Below are 20,687 nucleotides of genomic sequence, written 5' to 3' on the forward strand. Positions count from 1 at the left end.
GCTTTCCCCAGTCTCATTCAGGCTTCTTTTAGCCTTGTGGGTCCTGGCCCCAAAGAGCTTAAGATCAGATGGGCTTTGAAGTTTAAGTATTAAAGCAGTAATTACACAACTGAGAAGAGTGAAATTGGAAATGAATCCAGCAGCTGATGGTGGGGTGAGTTTGAGAGGAGTCACAGGAGCTGTAAGGACCAGGGCCACAGACACGACCAAGCAATTCAGCCTGGGTTCACATAACCAAGAGAGGTTGCACAATGTGCTTCAGGAGGTAGCAACATAGAGCTTTCCTTTTATTATCTCCACCTTTTTTTTTTTAATCAAAAGAGAGACTGTAATTCTAAAACTTTGCTGGCCTTTGCGTCCGTGATGAGAACCTAGAAGGAAGCAGACCTCAGCTTCAGACTCACCTTTCTGCCCAGCATCAGGCAGACCTTGGCAAATGACTTCATTTTCCTATTTAAAAAGAGAAGGCTTTCTCACAGTGTATGCTGTGGAACATCACTTGTGAAAAGTGTTTTATATGTAAAAGGGCTCTACACATAAGTCCAAATAAGTCCAATTTAAGTCCAGTCTTGGAAGTTTTCCCTTGCCATATTCCCCTCTTGGAAATTCACCATGTACTTTAGTTTATTAAAGGCTCTGTTAAGTCCTATAGTAAAGAAAATGCTCATCCTTCTAACCATTCCACAGGATAACATCCCAAATCCTCAGCATGTCCCCAGTAAACCGCCCGTCCCACTTCTGTCCACCACCTCCCCTTTCTTCTCTGAGGTCCAGCTGTGTCAGCCTCCTCCCTTCCTCAAACTTGCCAATTCATACTTGCTCTTCTTTGGGCCAAGAAGGTCCTTTCCCTCCGGCACCCACTCCCTCCCCCTGGCGTGCTCTTCACCGTCCCTCAGGGAGCCCATCAAACAAGGTCACATGTGTGTCCTGGCCACTGTCATAGCACCTGTACACCTTCATAAGTGCTGGCACCATTGTGCCATACCCAGATGTCTCCCCCATAGAGCAGCACTGCCCAACAGAACTAGAATACAAGTCACAGATGTCATTTTAAGTGTTCTTGCGCCACATTTAAAAAAATGAAAAGCAGGTTAAATTAATTTGAGTAATATATTTTATTTAACCCCATGTCCAAAATATTACCATTTCAACATGTTATCTATGTAAAAGTTATCAAAGGTGTAGTCTACATTTTTATTCATACTAAGTCTTCAAAATTCAAGGTGTATTTTATACCTACAACACAACGCAGTTTAGACCCACCACATCTTAAGTGCTCAGTTAGCCACATGTGGCTCATGGCCATCACAGCGGACAGCTGGGCTCTAGTCAGTAAACTCCCTGAAGGCGGAGAATACAGTCCTCGTACTGCGGTGCCCACAGCATCAGACTGCTCGGCTCAGAGTTAAGGGCCAAATAAATATTTGTTCAACAGTGACAACGAAAAAGGAATATTTATACAGAGGAAGAAATGGAGGCCAAGAGAGAGGAAGTGACTGGGCCAAGGTCACAGGACTAGTTAATAGTGAACTTCTGTTGGTCCCCAGCTGGAGCCATAGAGCTCCAGTGCCTCCTGAAACTTGTCAGTCTCTCAAGTCAGCCATTCCCTCTTGATGCAAATGTGCTCCCAAAGGCCAGCCTAAAACATCTTTATTAAAACTTTGCCTTGAAAGACAAGAAAGAGTTGGATTTGTGAGAAAAGTTTTTTCTCCATTACCTTGTAAATCCTATAGATTGATAGGTATTATGTAAGCAGCTTTAACGTGCTCTGCCCTGACTGCGGCGGATGTTATTTTGAGGCTCTCTGTACAGCTATTGTATTATCACGGAGATTTCCTTCAGGATTCAGCCTTCAATTTCCCTAGGCGAAGCTGCGAAGTGAGTCAGAGTTAGCACTCCATCCCTGGTGGAGGGTGTGGGAGGCAGGGGTGGGATCCGTGGGCGTGAGTGAGATAGCAGGGAACAAGGTCAGCTATCTCACAGGCCCCAGCCTGTATTTATCGCCTCCGAAAACAGAGTTAGGATGCTCCTAAGAAAAGTCTCCCTCCTTCAGAAGTTTTCATTGTAAATTGAGAGAGAAACCACACACACACACACACACAAAAGAGATGCAAAAAATAGAGACTTAGCCTCTATTTGTAAGTAGAATAAAGACAGTTACACAACGATATCACAAAATGATCCTATTTTCATATTCATATTTCATTTATGTAACACATATATATAAATGAAAGAGATCCGGAATTTTATTTTTCAAAATGTTAGTTATAGTTGTCATTAGGTAGTAATGTATGTAAAAGTATGAATGGTTTTTATTTATTCTTGATCAGTTTTGAAAATTTTCTTTAATGGATATGTATTTGTGGGGAAGTTGGGGTTCCTACGGCCAGGACCCTCACTGAACTTAAACCAGCTGATGATGTAACTGGCCTGTTGCTAGGCCACGGCTTCCACACCTGTGGGCAATAAGCTATGATTGCGCTCTATGGAGAGCTGGGCCCAGTGCTCTGGGCGGAGGCAGAGGCGCTAGTGCGGAGAACAAGCCGGGTAATAAAGCCTTTCACCCCAAGAACGTTTTGCTGTCAATTTCTTTGGTCACATTGAATCCATAGTGAACTTGCCTGGGGCTGAAACCCATTGGCAAGACAGTATTATTCGTGTAAAATTGGAAAAGGTGAAAGTTTAAACCAAATAAGTCTATGCACACATAAATCACTCCATAGGATCCCAGGTGTTCCAACAGTATTCGAGTGTTAATTATTTCTGGAAGTTCCCATGAAACCATTATTTCTTTACCTTTTAAGTAAGTCATTGTGTCCCTTTCTTGCTCAGGTTAGTCTCAGAGACAGAAAACCAGCCGTCGGCGCTATCACGCAATGTAAGGAATGCAGCCTCCCCCCATGTGTACAGAGAAATGGGCACCCACAGGCAGCCTGTGGGTGAGAGGCCCTTCAAGGGCCAGGGGGTGCGAGTCCGAGGCTGGGCCTGAGACTCGGCCAGCTGCCAGCAGCCTCGTCAGCATCCTCACTAACTAGCCTACAGGGAGCTCACACACCTTTCTTCTGTTGTGGGATGATTAAAGCAGAGAGCCTCTTTCCTTACAGGAGAGCTCAGATTGACAATCAAGGCCCAGAGGAGAGTGTTTCAAAACAAGCTAGGGCTTTCATTTCCCTTACGTGGAGGCTGCCTCCATAGGCAAAACTCTTGAGGCCAGTGGTTCTCAACCAGGTAGATTTTGCCCCCAGGAGATATTTGGCAGTAAGAAGTCTCACCTTTCTTTTTTATTCAACATTCACTTCTTAAGTGCCTGATGTGTGCAAAGTGTGTAGCTTAATGTTAGAGAGGGGCGGGGCCATAGTGAGGATCTCAGCCCTGAAGTCGTCAGGCATGTGCTCCTTGCCTGGTGGATTTGGCTTTTACCCAGTTAATTATGTTTGTGCCATCAGCCACTTTGTGATAAAACTTTTCTTTTCCAGGGGCTTCTTCAGTCTCTACAGTCTGAGCTAGGAGAGCCCAGTACTACAGTAACAACATCTTGGGATTCCACCCAACCCTCCACTAAGTCTCTACTAGCTTGGACCTTGGAAGCTGGGTAAGAAAATAGTTTACTGGCATAGTTATGTGATTTCTTGGACTAGACTTAAGCAACCCAGTTCCGTGTGGAAAGGAGAAAATGAATGTGCTGGTAAGAAAGAGATTGATGACACAGCATATTACGAGAGGAGCTAGAAAGCTTACACAGCTCATAACAGTAATAGTACTAGGGGCTAGTAATAGCACTGCTAACTATATAATCATTACCATTATAATAAAAGAATTGATGACTTTTCTCAAATACTATGCATTAAATATTTTGCTAACATTTTATATAATGAATAGAGACTTCCATATTGACCTTTTAAAATTAAAAGGATGAGAGAGACAAAGAACTCTGCTATAGTCTTTGCCCTCAAGCCTTACCTAAGATCAGAGGTGGGCGTCTGTTAAGATACTGCATAATGTTAAATAGGAACTTTTTACATGTTTAAAATCTCATTATTGCTCACTACAAGAAATGCAAATTAAATTTGTTTTAGATCCAATGGTGTATGGACTGGCCCTGTAGCCTCTCTGCTAGTAAGCAATGTTTGCAATACATCAAGAACAATAAAACTGCCAGTTTTTCTTATTTAAAACCACTTACAGAGAATTTAGATGATGAGCTAACAAAATGAGATGCCCTTAATTATATTTCTAGGTAATTTTGACCCAAAGGGATCATTTTGCTTCTTCCAACTGTGAGTCAGTTATTTATTACAGATGAAGGAGTGTGATTTTAGAGCTGGATGAAATATAAAGTAACAATACTGAATGGAAACTATTATGCAGACGTTTTGGTCCACAGTGAAAATATGCCTGTTTCATTCATCAAGGGGATTCTCAATAAAGAAAAAGACTCATGTTTTTGAATGATTTAGCTTTAGTTTCACATTGTCAACTAGACTTCCTCTTTGCTTCAATAAAATAATTATATTAATCATTGTCCTACAAAAAAGGAGCTGCCTGGTAGGTAGTGAGTTCCCCAGTAAGACTGTATTTCAGCAGACCCATGATCAACACTGCAAATGTTGTAGGGGAAATTCTTCTCAATTAGTCTATCAGATAAAGATTTGACTAAAATTATTTCAAAGGTAATTTATTTAATGTTTTCTGGGCCCTTCTCTTGGGCCAGGTGCTACGAAATGGAACTTTGGGTAGGGCACAGCTCCTGTCTTCAAGCAAAATATGTCCAGTAATCACCTTTAACGTTGTGGTTCTACAACTTAATCTGAGTGAGATTTGTATCAGGTCTCTCTTTCTCATCTTTTAAATATTTTTTTTGGTCTCACTTTTTTTAATGACTCTTACTTGTGTATGCTTTTATATAGAGAGTGAAATATGTAAGATAGCATCCCACCTTCTTTCTGGTATAAGGTAGCTGTTGCCATATAATAAACCAGTGGCTTTGGACAGCAATCATTTATTGTAGTTCACTTATCTGAGGTTGGCTAAAGGTTGGCTTATCTAGGCCAGCATCAGCTGTGCCGTTCTGCTCATCTAGGCTAGACTCATGTATCTGTAGGTTGGCTGGGGGTCTTGCTCCAGGCTGGGTCTAGCTGAGGCAGCTCCAGATGGTGTGTAGATAGGGCATGGAGGGAGTGATTGAAAATCTGTCAAGATGTTTTCACCTCTGAACCCAAAGAGCCATTGGACCAGCACAGCAGAGCCTTATTGCATGAATCTGAAAGAGAGGATCTTTAGAACTTGGAGCAAGTTCATGGATTCCTCTCCACTGCCAGAGAGAGCAGGACATTAGTCAACAAAAGGATGGCATGTCTTGCTGACCTCCCAAGACCTGTGGAAGCACCGAAAGAGTATGGGGTAAGCCTCCTCTGTCCTTGCGACAGAGGCCAAAGGAAGCCCTGGTGACATGAGATATGATGGCTTATCCCTGCTGCACCTAAACCCACAGGGGGCGACAGCTGCATCTCCATCAGCTCTGCAGAAAGGTCCACAGCAGCTCAACCTCAGTCCCAAATCAGGCAAAGAAACAACAAAAAGGGGCCCAAGAACGTAAGGGAGCTGGAAACATGAGGAAGAACAGATGAGCTACGCAGAACAGACTACTGCTGAACTGTTAGAAGAGGCAGACAATAGCTTCAACAGGAACAGGTAATTAGATGACCTGGATGCATGTGTGATGTGCCCACGTACACACCTTCCCTACATACACACATCTTCCTGGAACACAAAATATGATTTTAAAACTTAAAACCAGCACATGAGCTGAAACTGAGAGTGAGACCCAGACTCACTGGTGAGGCCAAATTAGTGACCCTGAAGATCAAGTGAAAGAAATCTCTCAAAAAGCAGAATAATTATTCAGTGGGCTAGAAAGCATGAGAGAAAAGATAAGAGATTTACTTGCTAAATCCTGGAGACCTAACATGAAAATAATGAATTTCACAAGGAGAAAAGGACTGATGGAAGAGCAACAATAATTAGACAAATCAAGGAAGAAAATATCCCAACAGTAGAAAGAGCTGAACATCATTTCAAAGAAAAGCCTCAGACCTCATAAAATTCCAGGATAAAGTATTAAAAAAATAAATGAATGTCCTAAATTCTTGCACCAGATAATCCGTACTTATGTTACTAAAAAATAAAAGTAACACGCACAAGATTAGAAAACACAATGGTTCATAAAAGTGTTAGAGGAAAAGTAAAAATCTCCTTGATCCTCTGCGTTTCCCTCCCCCATGTTTCCTCTAAAGAGGTAATTCACTCTTACACAGTTCCCTGTCCCCGAAATTCATGCATATATCAACATACATATCTATATGGATGCTTATTTGTATTTATTTATGTTATTCAAAGTTATGTTGTTTACCAAACTTCATCACAGTATATCTTTCATACCAAAATATGCTTAATTCTTTTAATAACCACTTGTACATCCCATAATGTGAACATGATGTGATTACTAAACCAGTCCCTCGTTAATGGATACTTGGATTTTATTCCAGTTGTTTTTCTCTTACAAAAAATGCTGCCTTCAGCAACCATACAAAATGATCTTATAATTCTTTTACAAGCATGTCTACAGGAAAATCCAAGCAGCAGACTAACCAGGTCACAGACATTTGCATTTTTATTGATTAAAGTGTCTACTGTGTCCTGGCACACAGTAGGCACTCAATCAATACTTTAAAAATAAAACTTAAATGGTCATATTGTTCATCAGAAAGATTGTGTTGCTTTATATTCCATATCAAAGACTTAAAATCATTGTAGTTAGTAGTATGGTGATTGCAGAGAAGATACGTGTATGTTCTACTGCTTAGAACCTGTGAAGATAGTCATATTTTAAGAAAGTCTTTCCAGATACTATGAAGTGAAGGACCTTGAGGTGAGGAGATCATGCTCAGTGATCTGGGTGGGCCCTGTATACAATAACAAACATCCCTCTAAGACTGAGGCAGAGGAAAATGTATGCAAGCCCTGGAGGAGAGAGCTGTGTGAAGGCAGAGGCAGCCCCTGGGAAGGTACAGCTGCCTGCCCGGAATGCCAGGGCAGGAGATAAGGAATGTGTTCTCCACTGCCTCCAGAGGTAGTGTGGCCCTGCCAAGGTTTTGATTTTAGAATTCTAGCTTTTAGAACTGTGAGATAATTTCTGCTGTTTTAAGCCACTAAGTATACAGTCATTTGCTATGGCAAGCTCAGGAAACTAATACAATCATTATTAAATTGGAGCTTATTGGTAAAGTAGAAAAGAGCACCTAGAGTTTGAAGGCAAATTGATTAGGATCCAGTAGAGGGGTCAAATGCCTGCCCCTGCGAGCAGCCCTCTTTAGCTGCCTCAGGAATAATCCCTCTGTTGTCTCCACCTCATGCATTCTTTCTAGGCCATGTCTGAGACTGAGACCCAAAACAAGTATACAGAAGAAGGCAAACACCAACTTACCAAATTTTTTGGTTTTGATGCAGGCAGATTCAATACTAATCAACCCAATACAGGCTTTGAAAAGGAATTTTATAGTTTTTTTTTTACCTTAAAAGCTCAGGGGTGGCAAATGGAGACTCACATATCTACATCCATCTAATCATAATCAATCCACCGAGAGCCTTGCTGGAGAGGGGAGAGCATTTTCCTTGACAATCTTCGGTCTCTTCCCTGGCAAAGGATTATCATGCCATCCAGATAGAGGCAGTATATTCCTTTCACAGAAGTTGTGAGGCTAATTACCAACGAATCCCAACATAGATTGGCTTAGAACCGTGAGAGACCCTCTCCATATTCCAAGCCACTGCTCTCTCATTGGCTAATTTTGACTAATGAAACGAATCCTATTTTACACATAAATAGTGCTTACAGTTTAAAAAGGGCTGCCGCCTGTAGAATCTCAATTGTTTTATGTTGTTTCTCACAACAAAAATATGAGAAAAATGGGGCAGGAATGATCGTATTCATTTTCTAGAAGCAAACTCTACTTCAGAGAGGCTATACGACTTGTCCAGGCCGCAGACTTCAAATCCACCAATATTCATGCCATGATGCCTCCTGAAGGTCCACCCATCTGAGCTACACATAAATAAAAAATGAGCTGGTTTATTTGCAGATACTCTCTTGAGGGGAGGGGAGGTGTACCTAGACTGAAAGGGAATCGTCTGTGTGTACGTGGGCAAAAGGGATAAATATCAAGACATTTCTGATCATCCAAACCCCGATCTCCTCTAATTCAAATATTAGTTCATTGCTCTTGTTATGTTTTACTTTGAATAAGTTTCACTAAAATATATCCCAAGTTGAGCTCTATTTTGGGTTAAATGTGTATTTAGCCCCTAGCATCAACAACCCTCTGGTCTCCTGCTATGGAGTGCCTTCTGATATACAAGGGAGCTCATCAGAAAGCTTATATGTATTTTAAAACTTGTTTGTCAGAACATAGCTCTCAAAAGACTGGCCCCCAACATTTCCTTGGTAAGTTATTAATAAGTGAGGTTTTCAGGTAGTCATTTGCCATAGTCCTATAAAAAGAAAATTAAAAGCAAGATCAATTGTGCTTTTTAAAAATGATGAAAAAAATCCTGCATTTTTTATGACTACCAGAAACCAGAAAAGTTCTTTGCTAAGGATAATTCTCATTTCTTCCATGGGTCATAGGAGTAATAAGCAATTTGAATTAAAGTCAAGAGATCTAAATTCGTATCTTCAAATTCCTTTATTCACCAAATATATGTGGAGCCTTCACTATGTGCCAAGCATGTGCTGGGGCTATAGCAAAAAAAAGTCTCCTGTCATAACAAACATACTTTCTACTGGGCAAAGTCAGATAGTGAACATACATCAATTTAGTCTCTAGTTTTTAGCAAAACATATTCAAATATTGAAGGCTGATCACTCTTGCTGCCCTCACCCAGACATCCTGAACTGGAAGATTACAGAAAGTGATAAACACAAGCAAAGGAGCTGGTCTCACATCTATAATTTAATTTAGGTAGCCAAGTAATAATTGCCTGCGACATATACAAAAAAGCAATCATTTCGAGACATAGAAAAATGCTATCCTTGCATAGGAATCTTTAAGAATGTAGACTCCTCAGAAGGATGGGCCTCCGAGACAGAGCATATGTGTGCCAAGGACCCGTACTGATGCCAGGGGGGCTTCTTCCACTTCCTTGCTCCTGTTCTGCTGTTATATTTATACACATTCCCAGAGACTGTGGGCCAGGAGAACACAGAACACAGAGAAAGTGAATTATAATGAACTCGCAAAGCATTTGTTCATTCCACAAAGTGTATGCTGAGCATTTGAGGTATAGCCAGCACACTGACCAGTTGCTTGTCTTCTCAGGTCTTCCTGTTTGTTACCAAAGGAAAAACTAGAAGCAAAATGTGAAGCGGCACATGTCACATGCATTAAAATATCTCTTTGGGGGAAACTAGGTGATAAGTACACATTATCTCTCAGTATAATATAATTTTTCCAATTTCTTGTGAGTCTGTAATCATTTTTGAATCAAAAGTTTTTTTAAAAAGTCAGAATTAAAAATAAAATTGTCCCTAAAGTGATATACTCACACAATACTGAGGTTTAATCAGCCATCCCTTCATAGAAACAATAGTGAAATAAGAGTAATAAATAAGAGAAAGAAACAGGGTACATACAGCCCAATATAGTAGGAAGTCAACCAATTGTTATTTCTTAAGTGATGAGGATGTAATTAATAAATAAAAATAGTCATAACAATAACAGATGACTGCTATAATGTTTACTACTTATCAGACTCCATTTTCATAAATTAATTGGTTTAATCCACTCACCATCCTTGTGAGATACAAACATACTATGGCTCATGTATTTAAGATGACAAAGTTGGGGCACACCAATTTAAGTGAACTTAACAATTCCACACCATTTGTAAGAGGCAGACCTAGATTTGAACTCAGGGAGTCCAGTTGCAGAGCTCTAAACACTAACAACCTAGGGTAGGGGGCCAAACCTTCTTTTACCTTTTTAGTCTCAATGAATAAAATAATGCCTTATCTATCACATTCTGGGTTCCACAGGACATTTGACAAGTGATGGTATGTACCAACACATAGAGCCAAACATTTTTATTTAAAAATATTTCTCTTCTCAAAGAATCATGTGACACTTCAATGTGCCGACTCAGCTGTCAAATTTCCATGAACCGAAAGGTGATTTTCTGCCAGGGCAACAGTGGTAGTGGACAATGCACTGCCCTGACAAGCGCCTCCCTCTGCCAAAACAGTCTATACCATCTCTCAATAGTGCTTGATGGAACTTGAAAACTAATTGCTGAGTCGTACATCAAACATCCAGGTTCAGAGTAAGCCAAATGCATGGGTCTAAACACACAATAATCATGTCCTCGGTACTGAGAAGACCAAAGGCGATGAGTATGAGTCACACACTGAATGGGCAAAAAGTGATCACCAGAGCTTGTTGTCTTTCGTAGACTATGTAAACTTGTTTTATTTTGTAGGATGGAGCAGTCTAGGGCCCAGTGTTTGCTAATACACTGGTTTTTACCAGGCCATTGGCAGGAGAGGCGTGGCAGGGAAGTCATGACCAGCATAAACGTGAAGGTTCCTGTGTTAGACTGCTGGGCTTTTTATCCTAACTTCCCTCTCACCACACTATGATTCCGGAGAAGTCACCTTGTCTCTCTGTGCCTTGGTGGTCTCATTTGTAAAACGGAGAATAATAACAGTCATTGGCTCATAAATAGTTATGAGAATGAACGATTCTTGTGGAAGCATTTTGACCATAATAACAATTCACTGTTTTCTATGATTTGATATTAGAAATGCCCCACTAACACCTTGTAATATGTCCACAACTACATAGTTAAATATAAAGTCTTTCATTTTTCCAGGAATAATGTTAAAATTAAATAGGTTACATTGCAGCATCAATAACCAAAATGTGGATGCAATCTACATGACCGTCAATGGATGAATGGATGAACAAAATGTGGTATAAACACACAACAATGTTTTATTTAGTTTTAAAAAGGAAGGAAATTCCAACACATGGTACAACATGGATGAAAGTTGGCAATGCTATGCTTAATAATAAAGCATCCACAAAAGGACATAGGAAGTACCTAGAGTAGTCAAATTCATAAAGACAGAAAGTAGAATGGTGGTTGCCAGGGGCAGGGAGGAGAAGGAAATGGGAAGTCAGTGTTTAATGAGTATGGAGTTTCAGTTGGAAAAGATTAAACAGTTCTGAAGGTGGATGGTGGTGACATTTGCATGACAGTGTGAGTATACCTCATGCCATAGAACTGTACACTTAAAAATAGCTAAAATGGTTCTCTCTTTGAATCTGGGTAGATTCTGACTTCTTTAACCAATAGAATGTGGTAGAGTGACACTGTACCTGTTTCTGGGCCCAGGGCTGAGGAAACTGGCAACTTCATCTTACTATCCTCTCTGGGTGATCTAAACTGACAAGCGGGACACCCAGTTAACCCCGCTGGAGAGATCCCATGAAGAGGTAGTGGGCCCCACCTGAGCCCAACCATGTAACTGTTCCCACCAAGTAGTCAGGCACGTGAGTGAAGTCACTTTGGACCCGCCGAAGCAGACCAGCGGCCAGCTGGACACCGCTGAAGTGACTTTCAATATTATAAAGCGAAGGAATTGCCCAAGTGACACCAAACACAAACTCTTCACACGCAAAATCGTGACATATAGTAAAACAGTTGTTCTAAGTCAGTGAGTTTTGGGGTAGTTTGTTACACAACAGTATATAATCAGGGAGGAAAATTGTGTTTTATTTGATGTGCACAATGGAGTTTGCTTTAATTGAATGAATTACCTACTAATGCCTATTACTGTCATTTAGAAATGGGCAGATTTCATGTAACCATTTGGATTTCCAACTTCTTTTTAAGCATCAGAATTCTGGTAACTCCAAGCCTAGTCCCAGTGAGCTGAGTAACAGCATGTCCCCCAAGCATCATTTGATATTGATGATTGAATGTACTGACTTATATGGCCCAGTTCAGCCATTTATTTTACCTGCCTGGCCCTTGAAAGGTTTGTTTTAGGACAGAGTCTTATTAGACAAAGCAAAATGAATAAGTAATTCATTCATGTTTTAGCATCTAAATTGGCAAAATGAGCTTATTCAAAAGATGTTTAAGTACCATACCTGGATCAATGGCTTCTCCATCAAACATGGTCTCATACACAATGGTTTCCTTTCAAAAAGTACAAAATGTTAGCAATAAAATCAGCTTGAAAAAATCAGTTTTGATGTGTGTTGAGCACTTTGATTGGATGACATCTTATAAATTACTTCGTCTTTCTAGTGTATTGAGAACTGGCAACCTAGGGTACAAACGCTTTCTGCTGTTATTTCTCCTCTCTGCCCCAGCCCCCACATCAGTCTGCCTACCATGCCCTCTGTCACCTCAGATCTTTTTATTGATGAGAAGTCTCTTATCCTGGATGGAAGATGTTACAAGCTGAGCTGTGTCCCCCTAAATTCCTATGTTGAAGCTCTAACCCCCATTACCACAGAATGTGACTGTATTTAGAGGTAGGGTCTTCAAAGAGATGATTAAGGTAAAATGAGGTCTTATGAGTGGCCTTAATCTAGCATGACTGGTGTCTTTATAAGAATGAGAGATTAGGGTACAGACACACAGATGAGGGATGGCCACGTGGGGACACGGGGAAGGCAGTCATTAGCAAGCCAAGGAGAGCAAGCTCAGAAGACACCAACCCTGCCCACACCTTCATCTTGGACTTCTAACCACCACAACTGGGAGAAAAGAAATTTCTGTTGTCTAATTCACCGTCTGTGCTATTTGTTACGGCAGCCCAAGCTAACTACTACAGGAGGTCAGCTGGCATCATCTTCCTAAAGGAAGAGGCAGGGGTAGGGAGCCCTGGAAGAGAGCCAGCTCATGAAGCAATGTCATTGTCAGTCAGGACCCAGAGAGGAATGTCCTAGGTAAATGGGTCAGCAGGTAGAGAGGAGAAAGGAGAGATGAAGGCTGAAAATGCCCTTTCTGGTCCCAGTCCACGTTTATGCTTCATGGAACCAGCCTGACCCTCAGTTGTTCAGCTGGATCACTTAATGAATGGGTCTCAACCGATTTCAAGATGGTTTCCACGATTCACGGGGTAGATTTTACCAGCTACTAAGAAACTCCAGGGCTGAAGAGCTTCTTCAGCTCTAGCACAAACATAATCCATTTTGAAATCCAGCTCCTATTTTTAAGTAATGGTGAATAATGCTGTACTTCCATGTCTCTAGAGTTGTTTTTGCTGAATATGCATAATGTTTGAGGCAAATTTTGACCCAAACCCAATTCTAAGACTGGATCTGAAATCCCAGTTTTGTAATACACAGAAATTCACCAGAAGCTGATAACTTGAAATTAAATATTTTTTCTTTCTATGATGGCTGAGTAGATTCACTGTATGTTTATGTGAACTTTTCATTCAGCAATAATTACAGAGAAAATGGAGTCCTCTTCTACTGTAGAAGGATCACAAAAATGTACTTACCGTTAGTACTTCTAGTTTTTTATTTATGTTTTCAGTGACAATCTTCTCCTTTTGATTTCTAGCTCCTACCCAAAAAAAATAAACAAAAGGCAGGTATTAATGAGTGGCTTTTTAAAATTACACAATTCATAATAATCATGTGATGATTAGTAATCTGTATCTTACCTGCACTGTACTTTATTCCTCTGTATAAAAAGAAAATTTGAGAAAATATCAGCTTCTTTATGCTAATACAAGGCAAAAAAAGAATTCGAATTTTTTGTAGCACATGACTGCAATCACATCTCTCCCACTTTCAATTTAAAAAAAAAATGCTGTCTGGGGAATAATAAACTGGTCTCATTAACTATCACCACCCCCCTCACTGAATCATAACTTCTCTCTGCTTAGTTAATAAAAATTCACATCCAACTCTGTTCTTGAAGCCATGATATTCTGAACTCTGAAGAATTATTTTTGGGTAGCAGTGAAAGGAGCTGTATTTTCTATCTGCACTTCTGCGTTTCTTTGACCTTTCTGCATAGCTTCACATAGATTTAAAACAAGTCTGGGAAGCGAACCTGGATTTGTTGCCTGTCTCTAGGGTGGTTCCTGGTAGTTGTCAGATACCTGCCCATGAACTGCTTGCATCAAAATAAAATGGGGAGTTGTTTGGCTTAGCTGCTCACAAATTGATTTGTTTAAAATATTTCCTCACAGAAAATCTATTTCAGGTGTTCTAAAGTAGAACCCAAGAATATGTTGTTGCTATTTTTAAAGAAATCTCTCCAGCTGTTTCTGAGATAGAGTAGATTTGGAGCAATGGTGAACGGGACCCTTGAGTTTTGTATTCCAAGTACTTTCCTCTGTGCCTCTCATAAGGAAGAAGGTCTCAGAGTATGAACACCGAACCCCAGCTATTTCAACTCTTTTTATATTAGAAACTTAGAAAGAAAAATGACATACGAGGGCTTGAGCTTGGAGGCTTCCATGACCGTTTTATGACAGCATTCCACAGCATTTCCATATTTCCAAAACAGGAAACATACCCAGGAAACCAGCCCGGCAAAGAAAACAGCCATCAGTGTGAAGATGAAAGGGATGTACCAGTCACTGGATTTGTATGTGTTGATAGCTGTGTATACAATGGTCAGACCTTTTCTTTGCTGGGAAATATTAGTTCAGAGCAAACAGAACATTAGTTTATGTTGTCAGAGAGCATCTGTCTACACATAGTAGCATCTCTATAGAGCTGGAGTCCTGTACACACAGTGGGGTATTGACTCATGATATATGGATGTTTTAAAACCCCATGGGTGAGACTGAAGAACACCTGAGCCTAGAGAAGCCACCAATTTAAGGATCTGAAGACTTCAGCTGTATGCAGTCACTGCTCTGCAGACTCAAACAAAACCATTTTTTCTCTTTGACCTGAGTTTTCTCATCTGTAAAATTGAGGGGTTTTACTAGATGGTGTCTGAGGTTCTTTTAGGCTTGGATGCCTCTATTATCTACTCTACACAGGATAAGCCCTTTTCTGCAGCTTGAGAGAACAGTGTGTTCTTGAAAATCAAATATTCTGATGGAGAGATTTATCATCCATGTTGTAAAAATTATACTTCTATTTCAAAGGATAGAAGACAATAAAATACACTAACCATAAAGTCTACTGAACAGATCGTATCTTTGTTACTCAGAAGCCATTCTGTAGTTCTAGAGAGGCTTTGCATATCTGTTGTCGAAATTATGAAATACTAAAAGGTCTGCTAAACTTCATAGGATTCTACCAAAGATGATGAAATGACGAGTAAAAGCCATGTAGTACAGTGCCTGACACATGGTAGGTGCCCATTACTGTGAACAACTTGATCACTAGACAATAATGTTTGAAAGTACCCACTTGTACAGATTTTTAGTTGTTAGAATTCATTGATTCATGGACCTTTCTGGTGGGCAGGACTTGAGGACATTCAGACATCACTTGTTCCTGGGGGTCCTCTATCCCCCACCTGCAATTATCACACATTCTCTCACCCATGGAGTCTGTACTCACAGATGCACACTATAAAACGTAGCCTGGTGGTTGGAAGGGGTAGTGCCCACAGGGAAAGGAAAAAACAGGTGAAGGTGCCACCCTGAGTAGCATTTTAGACTTTCTGGGTGAAACTTGAATTGACAAGAGAATATTTCCCACACACACAACCAAATTAAATTCCATAGCTCTTTACTTCAGAACTGGTAGTTGGAGGAAGTGGCGTATTGGCCCTTGTCACGTAAATATCTATGATGGCAGTGCCCGTCCTGGGCTTCGTGGCTTTGCCGTATTTCAGATTGTCATCGATGATGTGCACCAAAAGATGGTAGTGCCGCTTCAGTTCAGCTCCAGATTCAAAGTTAAAAGGGTTCTTCACAATTAATTTTGGAGTATTTGAACCTCTAGTTGGGTCAAATCCAAAATGATGGTTCTCATTTCCTTTAAAAGGAGTAATTCAAAAATTATAATTATTTTAAGATATGTTAAAAGGTTTTATCAAGCTACGTTACATTGCTTTTGAAACACAGTAGGAATGAACAAATAATATTTCTATTGTTCTCTAAATTCCTATATCTATAATAAAATTGAAATCATGTAAGCAATACATTTAGTTGGTTAAGACAAAAGTGTTTTAAAGGTTAATATCATGGGTCTGATCCCCGTATGTGATCAACAAGCTTCACACTATTTTCAAGTTATTCTGCCAAATTACTTCCCCTTCCTTCATCTCAGCAATTTTATTTGTACCTTCAGCTTGGTCTAGATCAATATCAAACGGGCCAGTAAGACCACAAATATCATTTGAGCTTCTACTAAGCTTAATGTCAAGTTTCAGTGGCCCTGGAGACACCATTGTAAACAAGTTGCTCATAGAACACATCTTCATGAAGCTTATTATCTAGCAAGAGAAGCAGATATTGAACAAGTCTTTATAATTAATTAGTAATGTGTTTGGTAATGCTTATGATTCCATCCTTTCAGATACATGACAGCAGGTCTGACCTCCAAAGTTTAAGGTACTTCTCTTTGTTATAAAACTCATGATATCCAGAAATTTTCCTTTATAGAACTTGTTACACATTATAACTTTACAGTTAGTGATCTTACTGATAGTTTAATGAATGGGGGCTTCTGTCACTATAAGACCCATATCTGTCTTGTGCATTACTGTGTACCCATCTCCTAGGATGTATTTGGTCTCCAATAAGTTTCTTACATATACTGTAAGATGATGACTAAAGTTGATATGAGTCTGTGTGAATCCAACAGTATTGCAGTTGAAATATCTATGCCAGTGAATTTGTATTAGCATCATATGGAAAGGTGGCTAGTTCCACAAACAGCAGACTTAGTTCCTTGTAACTTAACCTTCAATATTTACATACGGGTCCAAAGATTCTTCATTGTCTGATATCATTGAAATCACCACTAGGTCCACTATAGGAGGAATAGATTGGACATAATGGAAGTGAAGAGGGTTCTATGAGAAACCTAATGCCATAGATATGAAATTAACCTTTATAAATGTCATTATTTCTAAGGTTATATCATGTCAAAGAGGGTATAACTAATACCAATTTGACACACGAGGATAATCAAATGAAATGATAAAATTGCCCACCAGAAACCATCTCAAAGCGCATTTCATAATCTTGTGAATCTCTGTCGTGACAGTTTAGTTTAAAGCCATTGATGTTTGTCCCAGCAACAACATTGTCAAGAATGACTGTCTTATACAGAGAGGGTGTACAGACAGGAGCTTCATCATTCTCATCTTTGATGTCAACAGTGACCTGTCAGCAATGAGAGAGGAAGAAACATTACATCCATGTCATGTGACTCTTTATACACAAAATCAGAAATAAGCAACTAGATGGAGACAGCTCATTTAGAATTACTAAATAAAAAGTCTGGAATTTTGAGTTTGAAGAAATGTTCCTGCAGATTTTGCTTCTGGCTGTCAATCAACTAGTCAGCTGGCTTATTATTCCTGGGTCAACTATGACTTTCGGTGTGGCCATTAAATGGGGAGACCTTTGGACTCATTAGATGAATCATGCAATGCTAAGAAATTACATGAATGATAAGAAAAGAAAAGCTGAAGAATGATGCCTCTAAAAGTTGCTATCCCTTGAACCTGTTAAGTATCCGCGCTTAATAGCAAACATCCCGAGTTTGCTTTCTCTTTCATATCTTATGGGCCTTCTCTGCATCATTCTCCCAAGCACAATACATATTTTAGTAGCAATATGATTACTTCAAAGTATGCTCTGATCTTAGTTAAAGGATGTGATCAACCTTTTCTTAGTGAAAATACCATAAACCAGGAAACTGTTGTTTACATGGAAAAAGATAAAATATCAAGGAGTTTTAAATGTCAGTGACTGAATGACAGGCAGCTTAGAAAGTTTATGTGCCCACCTCTTAGATGAGTAACAACTTTCTCAATAACATTTGCAGAAGAACCCTGGTGTATTCCTGTTTGCAAGTATTACCTTTTAGAAATGTTTTCTGTGATGTTTTAACAACAGAGCTAAATTCTTGGGGAATAATTCATTCTTTAACTCAACTTCTATAGATTGAATAGTACTACATGTTCTGTTTAATATGTGAGGCATTTTCATATGATTTTAGGGAGACTGTGTGACATATGGAAACAACACAGGAGTTGGAATCAAAAATCTTTATTAAAACCTGGGCCTTCCAGTTACCAGATCCTTTATTTGGTACAAGTGATTTAATCTTGCTTCACTCATATCTTAAAAAGGAAATCTCAATCCCTCCCTTCCTAGGATTGTTAGGGAGAAAAATTCATCCATTCAGGGAATATTTATTTAACATTGACTATATGTTAAGCCCTAGCCTAGACACAGAAGATAAAGTGACAAAATGAAGTCCCTGCCTTATTGCAATTTATATTCTAAAGAGAGGAGGCAAAGTAATAAACAAATCAACAAATAAATATGTTAGGCAATGTCATGTGGAAATTGGTGCTCTGCAGGTTAAGGAGATGAAGATAGCTGATGAATTATCTTAATAGAGTATTCAGACAAGGCCTTTCTTTTTTGACTCATTCTCCTACCTCCTTCACTGTCCCCACTTCTCCCATATTTGATATATGTCCTTAAGTTTGTATTCTCATTCAATATGTAGTATTTGGTCAAAATAATAGATTTTTGATTTGCATAAATGATAATGTGCTATAGATCTTTCCTGTTTCCTGCTTTTCTCACACCATACCATGCTTTCTTGCTTTTTCCATGTTTCTATTTGTAGAGCTAGTTTTTCATTTCTTGATTCTTAGTATTCCATCATAGGCATCCACTGTATTATACTTATTCATTCTCTTAGTGATGAGCACATTGCTTCAAAATCCCACCACAACACACAGCAGAAAAGATTTTTGTGAGCAGGTTTCCTTTGGGCAGACGCCTGATTAAAGTGAGAGTATAAGTCACGTGACTACCCGGAGGACAAACATGACAGCCTTGGTCTAAGGCTCTGAGGTGCAAACATTTCTGGTGTGTTTGCAAGTTTGTGTGACTGGATTGAAATAAGAGGGAGAGAGCTAGGAGCTGAATTCACACAAAGAGGTAGGCAGGGACCAGATCATACAGGGCACTGCTGACCTTAGAAATGACACTGGAACTTCTGCTAAGCATGATGGGAAGCCGTTGGAGAGCTTTGAGGAAGAAGGTGACTTGTCTCTTTAAAGGATCACTATGGCTACTATGTGAAGAGTAGATTCTAAAGGGCAGAGGTGGAAGTGGAGATTCTAGGTAGGAGGATGGTGTTAGCTCTGGATGGGTGAGAAGCAGAAACAGTCAGGATATATTTGAAATTGTGTAGAGACAACAGGATTTACTAATGGATTAGAGAAATAATTTAGGACACGTGGTGGTGATTAAGTGCCCAGAATTAATCCTTCTACCACTTCTAGCTGGGTAAACTTGGATAAACTGCTTAACTCTAAGCCTTGAAAATGAAATGTAAGAAGGGTTATTAATAACTACCTCATGGGATTGAAGACTAAATGAGATTCCATAGTACTTGACCTTTTTTAGGATCTCAGTAAAGGGCTGATGATGATCATGTGGTGATGACAATGATGGTGGATTCCTAAACTTTGGAGTCTAAAGAATTATCTCCTTTTCCCTTTTCCACACTTGGAAGTCTCATTTATCAATATCACCAATCACCAATTTACTTGCTATATACTGTTCTCATATGTTAAACATTTTGAGCCCCCTGCAGGCATATACGGTGTCTTACATTTCTTTGTAAGCCAGGATGCTCCACACAGAGTAAACACTCACTGAATATTTGTTAAAAGAAAGAGGGAATGAATAAGTTCCTGCTTTCTTTTTCTTTTTCTTTTTCTTTATCTTTAGGTAAATCACAAATTCTTTTTGTAAAAACAGAGTCACCTGAAGTTGTTTTTTTACTTCTCTGCTTTTCCTTCTTCTCATTTGTAATAAGTGAATGAAACGCTACCACAGGTACCTGGGTATAAACATCGCTGTCACAGATCTTCCTGAGACAGCTAAACCGCATCATCCTGTCCACATGACTGGAGTTCAGTCCCTGTGACAGTCATTCTAACTGTTGATGTGAATAGGCCTGATATTTTCCTCAAAATGACTCAGGAAACCTTATCAACACATAATGAGCAAGCCAGAGGACTCTGTTGAGTAAAAGGAAATGTACAGTGATTCATCAGGTGGGACGGGGACCTTAAGAATCACAAATCCTACTTCTGTCTCTTCTACAGTGACAAAACCTTATAGTCATTAGTAACACATACCACATCATCAATACAGCAGCATTCACTCTTGCTGTCTTTCAAGTCCTTGGTTTTGCTAACACATAATTTAGAGGCTCACACTTTCCTTCATTATGATGCCAAAAGAATGTACCTTGATTAACAACCTTCATTGTAAACATCACCTCTTGATAAGAGGTAGCCAGAGGTTGAGTGCAGTTCTACAAACCCTGAGTACTTCAAGCAAGTATCCTAAACTCTGTGCCTGAGTTTCTTCATCTGTAGAGTAGAAATGATGATAATATCACCACCTTGAAGATGTAAGGTGAAAATTA

The 20,687-nt window shown here is 39.6% G+C and overlaps 1 protein-coding gene across 1 annotated transcript in view; it reads right to left on the reverse strand.

Annotated features, from left to right (window-relative positions):
- Window positions 1-8,824: 8,824 nt before the first annotated feature.
- The window catches only part of LOC118972522 (cadherin-related family member 3-like), a 65,788-nt gene continuing 53,925 nt past the window's right edge, over window positions 8,825-20,687 (reverse strand). The window contains exons 13-19 of the mRNA XM_073230450.1: window positions 17,212-17,383; window positions 15,784-16,028; window positions 14,522-14,721; window positions 13,742-13,761; window positions 13,577-13,641; window positions 12,210-12,258; window positions 8,825-9,240 (exon numbers count right to left, since the gene is read on the reverse strand). Coding sequence (XP_073086551.1) covers window positions 9,083-9,240; window positions 12,210-12,258; window positions 13,577-13,641; window positions 13,742-13,761; window positions 14,522-14,721; window positions 15,784-16,028; window positions 17,212-17,383 — 909 coding nt within the window. The 3' untranslated portion in view covers window positions 8,825-9,082. The remainder of the gene's footprint in view (window positions 9,241-12,209; window positions 12,259-13,576; window positions 13,642-13,741; window positions 13,762-14,521; window positions 14,722-15,783; window positions 16,029-17,211; window positions 17,384-20,687) is intronic.

This window comes from Manis javanica, chromosome 3, assembly GCF_040802235.1.
Source record: "Manis javanica isolate MJ-LG chromosome 3, MJ_LKY, whole genome shotgun sequence".
NCBI classification, from domain to species: domain Eukaryota; kingdom Metazoa; phylum Chordata; class Mammalia; order Pholidota; family Manidae; genus Manis; species Manis javanica.